At 35.5% G+C, this 21771-nt stretch overlaps 1 protein-coding gene across 1 annotated transcript in view; it reads left to right on the top strand.

Moving 5' to 3' along the window:
* The window catches only part of TYR (tyrosinase), a 390102-nt gene that overhangs the window by 155725 nt on the left and 212606 nt on the right, over positions 1 to 21771 (top strand). Inside the window, exon 2 of the mRNA XM_044072204.1 lies at positions 9368 to 9584. Coding sequence (XP_043928139.1) covers positions 9368 to 9584 — 217 coding nt within the window. The remainder of the gene's footprint in view (positions 1 to 9367; positions 9585 to 21771) is intronic.

Here is a 21771-nt window from a genome sequence, read left to right as displayed (position 1 = left end):
TCTAGAGAAGTAGATTTTGTAAAATGTAATGATGATCATACTAGGAGGTTTATTGAACAGGGATATTTAGCCAAGGATTTAATCCAGACCAGTGATATAGTTGGTAAGATGCCCAGAGAGAAATTGCTAAGTTATGAGTCATAAGTCTAACAGTTGATCCAAAATTACATTCACAACTACATTTGGTAGGAATACTAAACAGCTGACCAATCTAATGTAATGACATTGGGATATTTTGTTATCAGATGAGTACTTGGGTGAAATATTGGATAACAGGTGTGCCTTTTTCTTTCATAGGGGTGTCACTTTAGGTGGACACCTCAGATTTTATAAAAAACACCAATTTTCCAATGTGAAAATCCAATGTACATTGGACGGCACTAGACTATTTGGTTGTTTCCCTTGTGAACACTGTAGTTTTTGTAGATATGTTCTTAAAACAAAGGAGTTCACAACTAAGAATACTAAATGCATTTTTGAGATTCAGACGTTTGCCAGTTGTAGTAGTAATTGGGTAGTGTATTTGGCTGTTTGTCACTGCTCCGCATTTTATATTGGTCAAATGTCTAGATCTCTAAAACTGCATATCTCAGAACATCTAAGTAATATAAGGAACAAAGTTATTACTAATGCACTGTACAAACACACTCTTGTTTATAATGCAGCCAATTTTCATTTTCTATTATTGTTAAGGTGGATAGTCAAAGATTTAATAAAACTAACTGGCATGAATTTCTAAATAAAAAGGAAAAAGCGTGGATCATTAGACTGGGTGGGTTACCCCCCGGGTGTAAATGAACATTTGCAAAGATTCATAATTATTCTTTAGTATGGTGTGTACAACATATATTATATGTGTTGTTATATATTTTTTGTTATCAGGTATGTTCATTTTTTTATATTAAAGGTATGGTAATAGGTTAGTTAACTATTAGGGATTTTGTACTGGTTGTAAGGGTGACTGTTTTTGTATAAAAGAGAACACCATTGGGTGTTGAATCACATTGATAAAGGCTTTTCGGATGAAACCGGTCCATGCATGAAGATTCTGTGAAGATTTTGTACTATAATGCACTAAATGGACTATGACTAAGACTTAATAAAGTCTTTTGATTCTCTATGTGGTGCTGGCCGTTTTCTGTATTTATGCTATTTTGCTTTGGCTGTTGCACTTGCTGCCCCTTCAAAGCTATTTGCTTGCTTTGGTCTATTTGTAAGCCATGCAGCTACTCATCTTATCAACAGAACATCAATACCTAGTTGTACTAATTTATCGATCAATGTTTTGTGCATGACCCTGTCAAATTCTGAAGTTAAATCTATATAAATCACATCACAGCACAATTTTTTCATTCATAGCTGTTATTATATTGTTATAGAACTTCATGTTACAGGTGGTAATAGATCTATTTTCAGCATATGCATGCTGATATATGGTTTCAAGTCCCAACCTATCCAGTTCTGACAATATCTTATCCAGTATTACCTTCTCCATTATTTTTCCACAACATGAAAGTAGACTTAAGGTTCTATATGATTCTGGGTTTGTTCTACTCCCCTTCCCCTTAAAGACAGCTTTAATAAGTGCATGTCTCCAATCTTGAGGTCTCCACATATTTATATGACCTAGTGAATAATAGATGTAATGGCAGGGTAAGTTCTTGCTTAAGTGTTCTCATGTCATGGTTACTTATTCCGTCTCCTCTCTGCTCTTTGTTTGGATCTAGTTTGCCCAGTACTTTTTCAATATAATCTAATTTGATTCCAGTATCTGGGGTTACCTGGATGTCACTAGGTCAACTTACCACCCCTTTTGTGGAGCCAAACTGTCTTGCATAAGATTTTGTAAATATATTTATAATCTGTTGTGTCTGAGAATAAATTTTAGAATCTGCACACAGTTTATCAGTTTGTGTATATTTACTCCTTCCACATCTTATGTATCTATAAAAAGGTTTCCTGTTATGCTCAATATCTTTATATATATTCTCTTCAAATTTTTCTTGATCTTGTCTAACAGTATGCTTAATCTGTTTGCCCAGCTTGTTTATTTCAGTTTTCAAAGTTGTAGTTCGACCTCTCTTCCATTTCTTATATTTTTTGTCTCTCACCTTAATCAGGTAACTTGTTCTTATGGAAATATACCCCCCTGATGTTGCATGCCTAGATCCTAGACTTTTTGTACTCAAACAATTTCTCTTTCAAAACTTTCTACATTCTATCTGCAGTTTTTTCACTGAACACCTCACTCCGGTTAGTTTTATATAGTAGCTGTTTTGCTTCCCTGTAATCTGTAATTAACCTTCTGTGCATTGGCTTAGATTTCGGTTTGGCAGAATTATCTAGCAACAAATTAACCTTTATGACCCCATGATCACTGCACATCAATGGTGATAAAACTTGACTTGAAGTTACAGTAATTTCTTTGGGAACACAAACAATATCTACTATATTTTATTTATTTATTTATTTACATTTGTTGACCAGGCTAGTCTAACTGGATACATGTCCATTTTCAGTAGAGACCCGGGGAGAAAAGCTCCAAGTATAGGCAAAAATATCATCAACGATATTAATATGAAATACAAAATATTAAGCTGCATACTATAGTGCAGATAATAACTATGTTCTATATTCCATCTCCTGGTAGTTTTTTTTACAATCTCAAGCATTTGTTGTTCCTGAATATACTCTGGGAATAATTCCTTTACTAACATTGTTGAATCAATATTATTCCAGTCTGTTTCTGGTAAATTTAAGTCCCCAGCTAATATTATTCTTCCCTCCTGTGTTTCATGTAAGAAATGTATGAATTCCTTTAGGTCATCTGCATTTGACTTTGGTGGTCTGTACACTCCAACAATTGTTATATGTTCCAAGGTTGTCTTTACTGTCACAGTTACACTGTCTATAGTATTGGTGTTATCATTGAACATGTAATAATCACAGGTCTCATAGCTATCTTTAATCCCTATCATAACACCTCCACTTGCTTTTGGTTAGAATGTCTGTTACAGTAAAAACATTATACCCTGTCAGAACTGGTTTCCAGTCACTGTTCTTTAACCATGTTTCACAAACTATGACAACATCAATCTTGTGGGAATGTAGCAAATTTTCTAATAAAAAACGTTATTATTAATGTTCCTAGCATTAACAACTATCAGAGATGCAGCAAATGTTGCTATCTGTGAAATGTTACATTTTTGACCTAGCAAAAGTCCTGGCTAGTGTCTGTCAAATATTGCAAAATATCTGCTGCAAAAATTATCTTCCCTGATCTAGACAAATGCACACCATCCTGTCTGAACACATGTATGCCCAAAAGAAGGCTTGGATGCTCTACAAATTTCCATTTTTTAAAACAGGACATTTTTTCCATGTAGGTATTTACCCAAAACATCTTTTCATTCACGTGACCTGACTATCCTTTCTATAGGTGATTTGTGAAAAATATGTCCTAACACCAGTACAAGCTATACTATCTAGGAGAGCTGTCAGTTCCCAACCAACAGTCAGAGAATCTTTGTTGGTGACATCATTTGTACCAACATGAATAAAAACAGATCCATACTTCCTTACATTAAGGCCTTCCAAGGCTTGTTTCACAGCTTATATTTTTGCTCCTGACAAGCATAACACTACTCGATGTTCATTATCATCTCTGCAAATATAAGTATCAGTTCCTCTAATAACTGAATCTCCAATTTCAAGAATATCTTTGCTGATCATCTCTGAAGAATCATCAGCTTCTAATACAGTAACATCTGCTCTATCAATTGTTACAAAGGATAGATCTTCATCACCATTAGTCGTATTAATCCCACTGTTTTCATTGTATATTAAATTCTCATCCAGCTGGCATTGTAAATCCAAAGCTTGAGCCATGTAGTCAACATCTGTCTTTCTCTTCTTTTTTCTTACAGTAATGTTCTTCAATACTTCCACGTTCAGGTTTGATTTCTTCCTTTTCACCTGCCCCTTGCCTCTTTTTTCTACCTTTTCCATTGGAAAGGTGATGCCTTTCTCTGTAGACTGGGGGTTTTCTGATAGACAGATATCTTAATTCCCTGTCACCAGTGTGTTACATAACAAAGCAGTGCCCTTTTTACTATGTATTCTCTTTCCTTTACAGTCATTAGTCAGTTTCTTTTTCTTCCTTGTTATCTGTTGAGAACTTCTTCCTTTCTTTCTTTTTTTGTTTCCTTCTAAACAAACCGGATCCCCAGATTGCTGAGTACTTGCATCCACAATTCCATAGTTCTCAGGGGCCTCATCGTGTTTCATAGGAGTTGAATTTTCTTTGCAGAAAATAGATGCATCATTTCCTAAATCTGTTCTATTTGTTCTTTGCCTAACATTATTTAGTTCATCAGCCCAGTCATTATTATATGATACAACAGTTTTCCAAGCCATGCCAGTTGCACATGTGCAATCATCATCATTAAGTCGAGATTTGCTTCTAACAATTGTAAGCAAATCATCCAACTTTTGACACGAGGAACAAGGATCACCAGTGTTATCAGCTGTTACCTTTAAGTATGCATAGCATTTAATACACTGTACAAGATACTTGTGTATTAGCAAATCATTAATTGCATAGTCATTTAAGGAATCCATATCCAGCTTTAATTGAATAAAATATTGCAAAGGAAAAAAATTACACAAAGTCAGTAGCAAAGAATTCAAAGGAACTTAAATCAACTTCTATGACAAAAATTATACCAGCAATATGCAAATAAATAATAAAATACAATAATGTTGTTCTGACCATACAAGTTCTACCAGCCAGACAGAAGTTGTAATTTCTTTATGTCGCTCACTATAGCTCGCAGTCGCACCTCCTTTTAACAGTAAAATAAATAAAACTTCTCTTACCAGTCAACTCCACTACAAAGCACAAACCAAGACAGGGTTGTTTTGATATGCTTAGAATTTTCCTCTCTGCAGTCTGTGCAAATTTATAGCTGTCTAGGCCCCTTGTGGTGGCTAGAGCTTGCCTGTCCAAAACCTATCCCTTTCTCACAACCTAAAGGTAAAACAACAAAATATGAATCAAAGTAAAGCTTGTTAATAAGCAGTCTCTTCCTACCTACAAACAGTTAAAAATAGTGATAACAAATGCAATATAAATTCAAATAAAACTGCTCTTACCTGTTAACTCCACAACAAATCACAAACCAAGACAGGATATAATGGCCATGAATGAATGGTGTCAAGTCCCCCTCATTCTTTCTCTGACAGACTGAAGTATCAAAGAAAGCATTGTTCAGGCAAATAAAAGCAAAAATATCTGCCTCATATGCATAGTCTACTGCATATGATCGATTAAGCAGGTGATAGACAGGTGTGCTTGAATGGACAGTTCCTGGGGTCGGGGAATATAGCCTCTCCAATGCCTTTGCAATCAGGAAGTGAGAATGAATATATATATATATATATATATATATATATATATATATATATATATATATAGATATAGATAGATATATATATATATATATATATATATATATAGATAGTTAGTAATAGTATAGGGGTGCAGGAGGGCTTGATCCTTCTAGTAAACATGGTTTTATTTGTTTTCTTAAGTTTTAAATTTGCAAGCTTTGAGACTGTTTCTTGGTGCATGCATACTGACATGTCAGCATTAGCCTTTTCAACATTTTGACATTGATGTGTTACCAGTCAGTGTTAGGTATACTCGAGTTTATGCAGTCTTTACTACTACTCCCATATATTGGAATGTAATTTACATCAACAGCACAGACTGTTAATTCAGACTTCACTGAAAGTTGACTCGAAAACAACATATATCAATCCACAAAAGATCGAAATACAAGTAAGCACCCCCTCCTCCCCCTGCTGATTATATAAACCAACTCCAAGAACACAGTACAGTGGGAAAAGGGCATATTCCCCAATATACACACACACACACACACACACACACACACACACACACACACACACACACACAGAGACACACACACACACACACACACACACACACACACACACACACACACACACACACACACACACACACACACACACACACATATACATAAATGGATACAGGTCTTGTAGTAAGGTGCAATAGTTTTCCAGCCTTAAGGGGTAAAATGTCTCCCACACATAAGGCAAATCATTAAACCACAGGAAAAACTGGTACTTCTTGAGCAACAAACTTGCTGTATGACCTCCTTAAAACCAAGAAAAAAGAACCATGAACCATAATCAAACTCAGCAGAGACTTCATAGTAATCAGTACTTATATCTTGTTTAGAAATTGATACTTCGTTATTGAAAAAAAATGTTATAAAAATATTTAAACAGATGAGTGATTTTACTCCTTAACAGAGCTTCAAGTTTTCAATAAAGAAGTATCAATTTCTAAACATGTTATAAGTGCTAGATTACTCTGAAGTATCAGCTGAGACTGACTACAGTTCATGGTCTTTTTTCTTGGTTTTAAGGAGGCACATTCAGAAACATCAAGTTCACACACACACACACACACATATATATATATATATATATATATATATATATATATATATATATATATATGTATATATATATATATACACACACACACACACATATATATATATATATATATATATATATATATATATATATATATATATATATATATATATGGGGATCTGTCACTAACTCAGCAAAGCTATGCATGACAGTGTAATCTCAAAGATTAAAGATAGACTGTAAAATAAACTAAATTTCAACACATTCACCTCTAAAACTTGAATGCTGCCTGTCTGCATAGATCCAGTTTGCAGCAGAAGGGTATTGTGTAGGCTAAAGGATTAGAGGCTCGGGTAGGGTTAGGGTTATATGATAGAGGTGGTGTAGGGGTGAAAAAGTACTGTCCTACTTCTTGTCATTTGTACTAGTCCTACCTATACCCTCAAATCTGTCCACACATTACATTACTAATCACCCTTTCCAGAACAGAATTTCTAAACAAGACACATATACTCTTCATATATACAGTACCAGTACCAAAGTGAAGCACAACATCTGTCCCTTGCCCTAACCGTGACTTGAACCATAACGCACCTCACTTCCACTTCAACATACATACACATTTCCAATGCCAAAACTTCCGATATAACTCAATGTTTTGACATTTTACAGTCTTGAACTTCTGCCTTCCGTATTAGCCCTTCAGACTTTTACCTATCAATAGGTCAAATCTGATCTATTAGCATGCACCCATATATGCATATATAAATATATATATATATATATATATATATATATTAAAAAAAAATATATATATATATATATATATATATATATATATATATATGTAAATAGATACATGTATCTGTATATCTACTGTTTTTTATATATGTATATATATATATATATATATATATATATATATATATATATGTATATAAAATATACACTCATACACACACACACACACACACACACACACACACACACACACACACACACACACACACACACACACACACACACACACACACACACACACACACACACACACACATGACTGTACTATCATACTATCACCATGCAAATGCCCCTGTTTTTCCTAGGAGCTACAAACTCCCACTCCCTCTGAGAGTGAGTATTTACCTTTATATACTCCATGTATCTTGCACTTTGCTAGTCCACAGACACTGTACCGTGAGAGTTCCATAAACACTGTATCTATACTGCTGGAATTTGTACATATGTGATCTTTTGTACTATTAGAATTTTTGTATACATCACTCTTGTATTGCAAAAATAGGTACATGTATATCCCCCTTCCACTTTAATTTGCATGTATGTAGACCGTGCACTGCTGAAATTTGCCAGTTTAACTACTTCTCCTGGAATTTGCCTCAATTTATTCTCTGTGGTGCTCACATTTAAGCCACTGATGCACACTGATCACATTACTGGGTTAAAATGAGCTCTGGCCACCTGTACATTATAGCTAACTAACTGCTATATAATTAGTGCTGAAATTATTGCATTGCCAATGTCTGACTCACTGTGATGCCTGCTATCCAAAGTAATATGTGATCTGTTAATACCATCTCAACACAGTGCAGAGACTGATGCATATTTACAAAGATTTGAACTCACACTATCTAATTCATATGTGCGGTTAAAAGACTTGAACTATTTGTGACCCCTAAGGACCAGCAGTAGCTCACAATTTCAGAGGATATGAAGGTAGTGCATACATGGTTTCACTTAAATACAGGCTGTATATTCTTAAACATTAGGATGTATGCTGACTGCTGCTTGGTGTAAAAGTGAAGTGCTATGCATTGCACTCTTTTGCAAGATAATACTACCACTCAAATTCTTAATCATAAAGGAAGCCCTTACTCACTGGGACAGAAGCATGACTTGCTTTATGAATCTATGTATCAAATGTAGAGTGGAAATCCCATTTATAGTGCTCACAGTACATTTGTGAATCATTTAACCAATTTCAGTACCATAGCTGTTTTACAAGCCCTGAAAGAAACTTCTGCATTATGAATAAGATAGCAACCACAACAGTCTCTAACTGCCTGATATACTTTATGTACTTTTATATGACATCACATCAGTAAAGATATTGCACTGGGCATTCACATATACAGGAAGCATGCATTTATGAAAGTGACTTTCTTCCCTTCTTTGTTTTGTTTAAAAAATGCAATTTAATGACATATAAGGTACAGTAGCACAGTTAACCATGTGAAGCAATTAAAATATACACATAAATCTATTACAGGTCCAGTGCTTCATTATTATAAACCTCCAATTACATTATTATGCACACACATCTCCATGCTGAGGACTGCACCCACACCACCCTTGGCTATTAATTTATTCTGTTTCCAAGGCTACACAGCCTTTGAAATTAGCGCATCACCTGATTTCAGACAAACCCACATTTTTCACTAATCTCTGAGGTTCTCCAACATCAAAATGACAGCAATTGACTAGTGGTAATATGGAGGATGTTGCCTCCTCTGTGAGAGTAGCAGTGGACTTAGAACCTTCTGCATATACCCTGCTATACAGATTGTATTCCTCACAACAGTTTTTTGGCTCAAAATTCAAAATATGTTTTGGAATATCATGCTTTAGGTATTTTCAATTTCTGCCTTTTGGGCTTTATTACTATGCAGTTCAGTGATATTCACTTCAACCTTGTAGACTGATCCTCCTAGAGGCAACTAAACATAGCTGAAGAACTTCAGTTATGTATATATGTTCAGGTGAATTTACAAAGATAAGTGCTACATATTCCAAACTTAAATGCCACTGCTTTGGCTAAATACTTTTGTAGTCATTAAGCCAAACTGATATTTTTCAGGTAATTTGCAGTAGGCCAGAGGACTATAACACTCGAAGGACATTGTGTGATGGTACACCAGAAGGCCCTATTATACGTAACCCAGGAGACCATGACAGAAGTCGCACACCCAGACTACCTACCTCTACTGAAGTGGAATTTTGTGTGAGCCTTCCTGAATATGAAACTGATTCCATGGACAGATTTGCCAATCAGAGCTTCAGGAACACACTGGAAGGTAAGTGTTTATATTTTAATTAAATTGAAATGGATGAATTAAATACTTTTGTATTTGCAATCAGAATGTCAAAGCAACAAGTACTATGAAAGTGCATATGCACATATATAGATACTCAAACATTTAACCATGTGCTTGTACAGACACACACGCACGCATGCACGCACGCGTGCACACACACACACACACACACACACACACACACACACACACACACACAGTCACACATGTAATCTTATGCATACTTATGCCAATGAGCTGAAAGCACCAGTTTGATATCTACTCCTAACAAAAGAAACTATTTTGGGGGCATGAAGCTAAATCTGCCCAATAATGCTTGAAGACTCATTTGTAGATCTTCCTGCCTATTACACTTTTATTTTTTCATACATTTGTTGTTGGGTGTGTTCAGTGATAGCCTGTATCATGTCATTTTCAAGATGTTGCAGCTGAAGGTCAGTGGTATCACACACCGTGCAGGTGTAACTCACCTGCAAGTTAAGTTACACCCATATGGGTAGGTAGACACATGCTCATGCCAGTGGACACAAGATAAAGCATGTGTACTAAGATAGCTCGTTAGCATCACCCATGATTAATTTTAGTATGCTGCCATTGATTTTAAATGAAATAGTTTTTAGGATAAATTTGTTGGTGTGACCAAGAATTAGTTTGAATAGGGAGATTTCTGAAATGTTTACTTACCACGATATTTACCAGTTCATAAAAAATTCTGAAAAACTAAAAGTTCCAGGCAGAAGTAGGAATTCCTAAAAATGTACAGTCCTGTAACAGGTGCAGTAAGGATATGGTATTAAGGAAGGAGACCTCCACAAGCATAAAGCTATACGTTTCACTGTTCTGACTATTGCTTCTCTGGGAAGAAAACTGCAAAAAAAAAAAAAAAAAAAACCTTGGTCTAGAACCTATCTTACTTATGTTGAATGTTTTAATTATTTTTCATTAGTTTTTAATTTACGTCAACATCACAAAATTTTGTTAAATCACTCAGTCTGTTTAAAAATGTTATAATTTATAAGAAAATCTCACTTCCTTTCTCTAGGTCATTGATCTTACTGTGCTAAATTTAAACCCTAATGATAGAAAGAAATGTCAATTTCTAGGAAGACTAACCATTTGCCTTGATGTTTAAATAATTAAAAATAAAGAAGATGCTACTAATAAAACATAACTTCCTTTCTATCTTGGTTTCTTTTGTTACAAAATAGTACATATTCAACTGCTCATGATCACTGCATTTGTGAAAGTGAAGTTAAATTATTTAACTGTGTTATTGATGTGATTCAACTCACCTTCACTGCCTCAAAATTGTAACCATATAGTTGGGACTTTACATCTGCTGTCATTTTGTAAATCTTAAAAGGAAGGCACAGTTTTCTGTCTGTTTTATTTGTTTTGCAAATAAATTTTGCTAAAAGATTATACAAATATAGAAGATAAAGAAGATGAAGGGTGGTGAACGTGGTAAGGAGAATGTAAATGAGAGGGAGATATTTGAATGGAGGGCCATTTCATAAATTATGTAGTCTGCAATTAAGTATCCAGAAAAATTCAGTCTTGTTTGCTGTATTGTTCTCAAGATGGTAGGAATATGCAACCTGTTTGAGCTAATGTAACATGCTGCTCCAGATATCAAGCACTGATCTGTCGATTTTAAGCTCAAAATTATTAACTGAGAGCAGTGATAGTGTTTTTGTCCCTAAGTGCTTGTTGCTGAAAGGAAATCTCTCCTTCATTGCTGAGGATCAGGGGTGAGGTGAACCAGCAAACACTAGGGAATATGTTAAGTGCCATGATGACTCCGTGATGGCAGCAATGTTACTATGGGGCTCAGGGGTAAGATGAACCAGCAGACACTAGGGAATAAATTAAATGCCACAACTCCATGATGGCACCATTGTTACTGTAGGGATTAGGGGTGAAGTGAACCAGCAGATACTAGGGAATATGTTAAGTTCCATGATGACTTCATGATGGCGGCAATGTTAATATGGGGCTAAGGGGTAAGGTGAACCAGCAGACACTAGGGAATATAGTAAATGCCATGATTCCATGGTGGCACCAATATTACTATGGGGATCAGGGGTGAGATGAACCAGCAGATACTAGGAAATATGTTAAGTGCTATGATGACCCCATGATGGTGCCAGTTTTACTATGGGGATCAGGGGTAAAGTGAACCAGCAGACACTAGGGAATATGGTAAGTGCCATGATGACCCCATGATGGTGCCAGTGTTACTATGGGGATCAGGGGTAAAGTGAACCAGCAGACAATAGGGAATATGTTAAGTGCCATGATGACCCCATGATGGTGCCAGTGTTACTATGGGGATCAGGGGTAAAGTGAACCAGCAGACAATAGGGAATATGTTAAGTGCCATGATGACCCCATGATGGTGCCAGTGTTACTATGGGGATCAGGGGTAAAGTGAACCAGCTGACAATAGGGAATATGGTAAGTGCTATGATGACACCATGATGGTGCCAGTGTTACTATGGGGATCAGGGGTAAAGTGAACCAGCAGACAATAGGGAATATGGTAAGTGCTATGATGACCCCATTGTTAATATGGGGATCAGGGGTGCGGTGAACCAGCAGACACTAGAGAAAATGGTAAGTGCCATTATGACTCCAACATTACTGCAAGGGTCAGGGTGGGAAGGCAAGACCAGAGAATTCTTCATAAAGTGGCTGAAGACACATATATTATAACTGGGATCAGGGTGGGTGGATACATTAGACACTAGGGATGATTCTCTTTAGTGCTGTACTGACACCAATGGTAGTATGAAGATCATGGGTTTAGGGGTGGCAGTAGACCAACAGAGCCTAATAAATATATGCAGTAATGGCAATAAAGTATTGCAGGGGTGAGAGGAGCTACAGGAGGGTAGAGAGGGTAGGAACAGGTACAAAGACTGTGATATGTGTGTGTCTGTGTGTCTGTGGGGAGGTGTTTGCATTTTTTGTACTTGTGTGTATGCAAACATGAGCTACGGGTTACTACCATGACATGTAGATCTGCCTGACTATGATAATGAGGTCTTACCTCATCATGACTAATATGCTTGTAAATCAATAAGAGGAGGGAGAAGGTTCTTTCTAGCATGAGCCTTACGGCTTCTGCTAAGAACTTTACTGGATTCCTGGTTCACTCTTCCACATTATTGCACTGCCTGAAGCATAACATATCTGTTCCTCTGGAGTCACTATTTAACCACTACCTCCACACAGCCTTTGTGCCATGTGAATGGAAGACTGCAACAGTCATCCATTTGCAAAAGAGCTGTCCATCAATGGAGCATGGAAACTTCAGACCCATAAGTCTGACTAGTTTCATATGCAAAGCAATCAAAATAAATATCATGTATATGATTAGTAATGACAGAGGAAGCTTTCAGACACTGGGCCCTACTCAGTTTGACTTTGTCAAAGGCAGATCGTGACTAATCAACCTGGTGGACTTTTTTGAAAAGGCCACCAAAGCAATGGATGAGGACAAAATGGTGCATACTGTCTATCATGACCTGGCTAAGGCATTTGATGCAATACTCCACCTGGACATTGTAAACAAACTCATGAAATTAGGCATCATCCTCTGTATTGCATGCTGGCTAGCCAGTTGGCTCTCAGATAGGATCCAGGAAGTTATCACAGGGGTGAACACCACCACAAAGAGGCTGATCACTAGCAGAGTCCCTCAGGGCTATGATCTGGGCCCACTTTTTTTTGCCATTTACTTCTTGGACGTCAATGTCAGAGGCTTGTGGCTGACCAAGTTTGCAGATGACTGCAAACTATATGCAGTCATAGAATCCATCAACGGCACTAACATCCTTCAGGAAGGACTAACACAGGGAAATGACTAGCATCAAAGCCATTGCTTAAAACTTAATGTCAGAAAATGCATAACAGTACACTTTGTGAAGTCAGTCAACCTAGGAAACTGCCTCATTGATAACATACTCCCAAGAGTGGACCCAGTAGTCAGGGATTTAGTGACATATGTGTTCATTAACCTGGCCTTTGACCAACATGTGTCTAAGGCAGTAAAGAAATCATTCTGTGTTGCTCAGCTTATAAGCAAGGACATGTCATCTAGGTCCAAGGAGGTCATTCATGCTCTGTATTTGTCTCTCACCATACCCATTATTCAATACATCCCCTTAGGTATTTACTGGCCCAAGCACATGCCACAACTGGAACATCCACAGAGGTTCCTCACCAAAAAAAAAAAAAAAAATATATATATATATATATATATCTATATATATATATATATATATATATATATATATATATATATATATATATATATATATATATATATGCATGCACATGGTGTAAACATGTTCGCTGCAAATTGCCTCAATGTTCTATCTAACTGTTGGGAGACTATCTTTGCCTGACATACAAGACATACTTGGATCCTGCTCTGATGGACATCTTGTACATTCACAAAACCAACAGCATCACAACTATGTAATCAAGTAACTCGATCCTTGTTTGCGACATAAATAGGATAGGTTGCAGGGACAGGTATATCACTCAGAAAATTCCCCACATCTGAAACAAGCTTCCCAAACATGTGAAGTGGAGTTCTTCACTAACCCTTTTCAAGCGTAACCTGGACCAGTGGGAGGCAGTCTGTAAATCATAACCAAGTGTGCATGTATCCTTTAAATTAATCTGTATGACTCAGAAAATGTGTGTGATATATATATATATATATATATATATATATATATATATATATATATATATATATATATAGGATACATGGCTGAGCTTATAAAGTCCCCAGTGGTCATTAGTCTGGTATAACTCTATGAACTTAAGTCAACTATTACAAACATCCTTTCTACTACTTCGAATAATGCCATCATCCTTTGTTTATTTCTATATACTAAATGAAAAATTAAGCATAATTCAAAAAACTATGAATATGTATTGCATTCACAGTTTCCCAAAACATCTCCTCCTCCCCATCCTCTTCCCAAACTGCTGCCATCATTGCATTCATAATAAGGCAAAAAGCTACACCATATGGAAGTCATCCCTACCTAATCTCTTTCTCCATTCCAACGCTGCTACATACACTTGATAATATCAACACCTGGGACATATCATAAATCATTTTTAATAACCTCCTATATTTTCTACTAAAAAGCAGACTCTTTCAAAATATCTCCATGTTCTCTATATGATAAATTATCATATACCTTAGCAAAGTCAAATACATGTAACAACTCTTTGCTTAAGCTTTGCTTTATATCTTCCACTAATTCCTTTTCCAAAATCAATAACTCAAAATCTTGCTTATCAGTTATCTCATAAGCTCCTTTTCCCATAAATTTGTCCATTGTCTAACTTATCCTGGCCTGTATTACATTCATTAAAATTCTATAATTTGTACTATGCAATGCTATAAGTCTCCAGTTCCTCAACTAACAGGCTCTCTTTCTCTCTTGTAACCCCTTTTCAAATACATTTTATCATCATATTTAAAACTCTGTTATGTTGTATTCCTTCTCTAAACCAATAATTAAAAAAAATTAATAAAAATATGTTTTGTACATCAGTCATATTTTTATAAAAATCATATACTATCCCATCTTTCCCTGCAACTCCGTCTCTACTAAGCATTAATAATCACTTACTTCTATTCTGCACTGCAACTGGGCACTACAAAAATTCATTAAAATATTTCCCAGTTCTTTTCAACTCACTTTTTCCTCTTTTATTCGTTAATTTGTTTTATAATCTTTCTGCATATGTATTCATCACTTGCATTATTGCCTCCTGACTCAGCTTTCCCTCTTCATTCTCATCAAATGAACTCTAAACCAAATGTCCTTACTCTTTAGATTCTTTCCTAAAATACACTGCTGCTTTTTTACTTTGAAATATCTGCCATTTTAAAATGTCCTTCATTTTATTTTTTTACCCAAAAATGTATTTCCTTTCTGTTCATCCTTATTTCCCCTTCTTCCAAATAGCCTTCAATAGTCTTCCATTATACCCCCCCATTTTCACTTTTTCTTCCAAAATAAATTCCTTCTTTTGCATCATTGAACACTCCTCCACAAATCTTTCACCCATCCTTGAACAATATGGTGTTCTTGTACTATTTTTGTTACAGTTCACAAAAAGGAGTAGAATGCCACTAATTACAGACACCAGGTTACAGGTGAGGATAAGGGAAAGAAAGTGACATAAAATCTATTAATTTTGACAGTAAGAAAATAAAAGTATTAAAGTATGAATATAGTTATGCTTATACGTGTTTCATATTTTTAATATTGCTGGTCATAACTCATTTCCTGCACATTACTCAATCCAAGCAAACAATGTGCAAGAGATCAGTGAATATACTTCAACCTGCAGTGGTTTGCATGGACAGAGCTGTCAATATTATAATTTGTACATAAATCTGCTTTATTGAAATGCAGTATGTTATAATATTCCTCTAAATAATATGTATTGTAAGGTATCAACAGAATGTTTTCATCATTGTGAACATTGTTTATTGGTACATGATTTCTAATATAGCGGCATATTAATATAACTATTTATATGTAATAATAAGATATGTTATTGTTCATTTCTTGCCACTGTCTCAGTAGGTGAGTGTGTTACAATTCTGGCCGATGTCTAATTTTGAGTTGACATCTGGGTGGACAGATATGCAGCAAAGAAGTGATGTTTAGCTACAGTGCTTAGTGAAAGAAAGTTAATAAAAAAACATAAAAGGGCACATACACACAGTGATTATTGTAAACTATAGTATTAGAATTATAAGTTGGAATATATCTTTTCTAGATATCGATGTGCACTTTATAAATATGCATCGCTATTTTGGTTTAAGAGTTATGAACACTTGTTCAGCTGCATTTGTGGCAAAAAGTAACATCCGTCATCCATGAGCGGATCTACTTCTAAACATAGAACCTAATATAACCAAACTTTATTCGCTTGAGATGAAAATAGCAAAAGCTGAAATACCCGAATGACAAACTTTTTCCAGAGTAAGTAAACCCTTCCCCAACATGACATTTTCTCCTCTGTAGTGTGATCCTGGAGTTGGTATATATAGTTGTGGGGGCGGGAGGCATAGCCACTCACATATGTGGGTATTATTTACTTTGGTGTGTGTTTCATGTAAGTTTGGGCAAGTGTTTACTTACCCTGGGAAAAAAAATGCTTTTTGGGTATTTCAGGTTTCGCTATTTTCATCTCATGGAAATTTAGTTCAGTTATATGAGGTTCAATGTTTAAAAGCAAATCCCCATGAGCACCTGGGGACAATGAGTTAAGAAGCAGAATGGAGCAAATAGGAAGAGACTAAATAATGTTAGACAAAGAGAAGTGCATATTGTATTAAACAAGGCTTTTGGCATAATATAAGGTGCCTTGAGGAAAGGGAGTACATTTTAGAATGACTAGAAATGTTTTGGTGTCATTGGAGTGACCTGTGTCAATTTAAAGAGTATAATGGGGTATAATAGGATTAGAGTTTCAGGAAATTTTGAAAGAAGGGGTATCGGAGGGTCAAAAATTCTATGATAATACTAAAGCAGAATTCACCCTTTAACTGTTATATTGGTCAAGAATAATTAAGTAAACACCATGATCAGAGTTAAGGAGAGCTGTATGCTTATTTTAGTCAAAAGTGTTTTATCTTAAGCTATTTATCAAAGGGATAGGAATTTGGTGGTAGAATTTATGAAATGTAGTATTAGTCTGCATTTATATAGAAGAGAAGATATATATTTCTAGAAACATTTTCTTTGGTTTATTTTTAAGAGTTAATTAGAATTCTGACATGGGGATAGACCTAATTAATTCAGTAGCTTGTTCTAAAGAAATGCTATTACATACAGTAGCCACTAAAAAGGAAACTCTTCTTTCTTATGATGGACTGCTACCATCTTGGATTAAGCAAGTCAACAAGCCTGAAAGTTGAATATTATGTCTTGGATCCACATGTTAGTATCAATATTCAGTGAATTTTAATTCCTTTCCTATGATGACTGAAGCAGAGTTTACATTTTATAATTTATCATTTCTGAGCAGTGATAGCATAACCAAGGGCCAAGGATGTCTTGTTTTCTACGAGGGTTTGTTGGTATATTGCTTGTAACACAGTATGACCTTGCTCTGTGTGTTTATATATATTTCTAATGTAGTCCTCACTGTATAGTAACTCTTCAGTCTATATGTATTTTGGCATTTGCCAAAGTTCTAATCTTCCCACTATACAATTTTTACAAGTTTCATAAGATAAAAACATAGATTCCATTTTTATTCATGGAATTAAAGTCCAGTATATTAAACTGTAATCAGTGTTTCAACCCCATTTGCTTGGCTAAACTGGAAGAAATTTTCCAAATATAAATGCTAGGCTTAAAATGTATTTACAGTTTAAGATGGAGCACATGATAGCCAGTAAGAATGATAGAGTAAGCAGTAGATAGCTAGTGTTTATCATTCATTCTGAGCAATTACTAAGAAAAAAATAATGAAAGTTTTATTGTGTATACAATGCATCTACTGAAAAAGGTGAAAACTGTAAGGAATTAGCATTGACAGAAGTAACATCATGTATGTCTATTTGTTCTATCCATTCTAAAATAATTTCCCAACTGCTGAAATGCTAGTTGTCCTACTAATTTAATATTTACTAACTGATGGAATACAGTTCAAATTCTTGGCCCAAAAAAGTTTACTGTATAATTACTTTATATCTGCATTGAGCAACCCTTGAGAATTTTTGTATCAATCACAGCATGTACGTTTTTATTGAAAAGGGCCCAAAAGGCTCTTGTTTCAGACTATTAACTACAAGTGGTAAGACACTTGAGTACTGATGAATATTTTTGGCTAATGCAATCAGAATCTTCATCAGAATTGCCACTCTCTTTTCCTGCCACAAGATTAGAAATACAAATTTCATCATGTTAAAAATAAACTTAAAACACGTGCAATTGTACTCATTAACTAAAATTACAGTAAACAAGTACTGTCTTCATATTGTCCCAAACAATACCTCATCAAATTAAAATATTTTCCTAGGATGCTTATATAATATTTTATTAAACCGTGAGACAAACTTAATGTGCAACCCAAATACTACTAGAGACATATTATACATTTCCCAAGATCTTTGCATAGCATTCAATTAAACAATCTAATAATAGATTTTATATTTCAAAGTTTCAGCTTGAATAATGGTCTCAAAATGACAGTATCATTAAACTAACAGGAATGAGTAGCTTTTAAGGTATGGCCATTGGGAAATTGTAGCATGACACAAGAAAGTCAGCGAATGATACTAGAAAGACAGAAAGTTGTTGAAATCAATCATTTTTTGCTCAAATTGTGGCATCATCCTCTGTGATGGTAATATGCTGCTCAGTGCCAGGTAGATACCAGCCTGAGATATAGTCTGAAAGCTCCATAATGTCTCTCTCCATATAGTCTAGCTCAGTATCTCTCAGGCCATTTACATATACATGGGCTAAGATGGAATCATACTGGTACCTGTGGCGTAATGACTTGAGTGCATGTATGATTTGGCGTATCCTGGCACCAGATAAACAACTAACAGTTATCTTCTCCTTGTTCAGCCTGGTTAGAGGGGCATCAGTATATCTTACAATGGAATCCCCTCTGATGAATGTCCTGGGAAGTGTGTTTGCTTGCCTTAGGGGTTTAGAGTTTGGGGATCCACTGAGAGTGACATTATATATGGTGTTAAGTGTTTTCTGAGTGCCTTTGGGCTTGTTGAGGCATAGGTTTGACAGCAGATGATCTAGGTGATCTTTGTTGTTTAGGAAGATTGCTTTTAAGTGCCTCATCATATGTTAGTCTATGTGTGGGTTGTGTGGTATGTGAGGTAGGTGTTGTGTGTGTGGTTGTGTCAACTTGATGCGGACTTGTATGCAAGAGTTTTGCCACCATTGTCATTGTGTAATTACATCTCTTAGATACTGTGTCTGATTCTTTAAGAATTATTGCTACATTGTCTCAGGATGCAGATGCCCATATCCACCAAGCTGGCTATAGAGAAGTTTGAAAATTGCATATCCATAATGTCCAGTCTTTTGATTTGTGAGCTGCAAGCGGTAGTATATTGAGTTTAGAAGGGTATTAAGGGTATTTGTTTGTGCAGACTAACAAGGGTGCTTTATTGGGCTACACAGTACTAAATCTTACTAACTTTAATGTTCTTACAATACTGAATTCCACTAAATCTGTAGGCATTCACCTGTTTACTTCATCCACTCTACTAATTACTGCCAAGCATCACTACTATACAATATGCAAATCATACTAGCATCTCTCTTGCTAGCTCTCACAACTCTAGCCTATATCACATCCATACATACTAACATACCACTGGACAACAATACCATACAACACATATTTCCACACTTACAAAAACTTTGCTATCAGCTCTACAATATTCAGTGATAGCACAATACTACACATACACAGGAACCAACAGAAAAAGGAGAGCAATAGTCCAATAACTGCACAAAACACCAAGAAAGAGCAGACTATATGAAGCGGCACAAACACTTGTAGATAGGTACAAACTTTTACAAAGTTTTATTAGCATAAATGCAAATCAAGATAAATTCACAGCATTTTCATCCACAAAAATGTCAGACTTCATCAGATACAATTAATACTTAACACCAGGCTCAAACCCTGCCAATTAAACCATCAATTAAATAATTAATAATTTGCCAATTAAACCATCAATTAAATAATTAATAATTTAATTCATCTTCTTTTAAAAGAGCCATGAGGCTAAAAACATAAAGTACTAAAAATATACATTTAAAATACTGCCAATAAAATGTTTTTATCATACACTAATACCAGTTTATTAATATTAACAAACCTCTTGAAATTAAAAAAACAGAAAAATATATAAAATAATTCTGGTAATAAAATAAAATTATTCAAGTAAATACCTGAACTACTTGAAATATAATAAATGCTGGATAGGAATCATATCCGATAACCTCATAATTTGGCTAGTCTTAATTTCAGTAATTGTGTTAGGGAAATGTTATCATTGAGACCAGGGGATTTATTGGCTTGTAAAACAATTTGCCAAAATGTTTCCCTATACGCCAATAAATATTGCACATACACATACACAGGACCTACATGCCAAGATGTTACACTAGAAAAATATCATTTAGATCCAACATAGAAATAGCTCACACAATTAAACATATACTATTTATTGCAACTACTTATCTCAGGAGACATACACCCACACCCAGGACCATTCAAAACCATACTCTCAACCAGACACCTGACCTACTGATTCTTAACATCAGCACCAGGAGTATATTTAACAAGCTCACTGACCTACATGCATTCATATCCCACTACTCTCCTGACATACTGACTCTTATAGACACATGGCTAAAACCTAGCACTCAAAACAAAGATATCCTCCCCCCAGGTTATAATATCTTAAGACTAAACAGAGTAGGCAGGAAGGGAGGTGGGGTCACAATTCTCTTTAAAAACACACTCAACATCCAACCTCCACAAACTCCTCTACCTAAATTTCATAACGCAGAAACCTTAGCCTCAGTCTTATATAAACAACAGAAAAAAAATCAACATACTTTGCTGCTACATCCCTCCAGGAAATAACTCTCCCGTAATGTAGGAAATCTTACACTCGGCTTATGATAATCTTCCACAAGAAACTATCCTACTAGGTGACCTAAATACTGACTGGTCAGCCTCTAACTCTAACAACCCCGCTAACCATATTAACCTCTTTGGATTTTCTCAACTCATTCAAGAACCTACTAGAGTAGATAAAAAATCCCCCAAACAATATATTCTTGATTGGACACTGATCAACTGCTCCAAACAAAACTACCATACGGGCTGTCTACCAGATGGTCTTAGTGACCACCTTCCCACATTCCTCCTATGCAAATGCACCATCATACTCAAGCCCATAGCCTATAGACAAATCAGAGATGACCACAACCTAAACCCTCAGGATCTTAACACTATTTTAGAACAATGTAACTGGGAGCCACTATGAACCCTAGGATTAGACCATACAGTTGACTACTTCAATAGTACCCTCACCAATGTCCTCAATAGTGTAGCACCC

Source organism: Protopterus annectens, chromosome 5.part0 (genome assembly GCF_019279795.1).
Source record: "Protopterus annectens isolate FY-2018-M chromosome 5.part0, PAN1.0, whole genome shotgun sequence".
Lineage (NCBI taxonomy): Eukaryota > Metazoa > Chordata > Ceratodontiformes > Protopteridae > Protopterus > Protopterus annectens.
The sequence above is the reverse complement of the archived record's forward strand: the minus strand, read 5'-3'. Positions and strand labels throughout refer to the sequence as shown.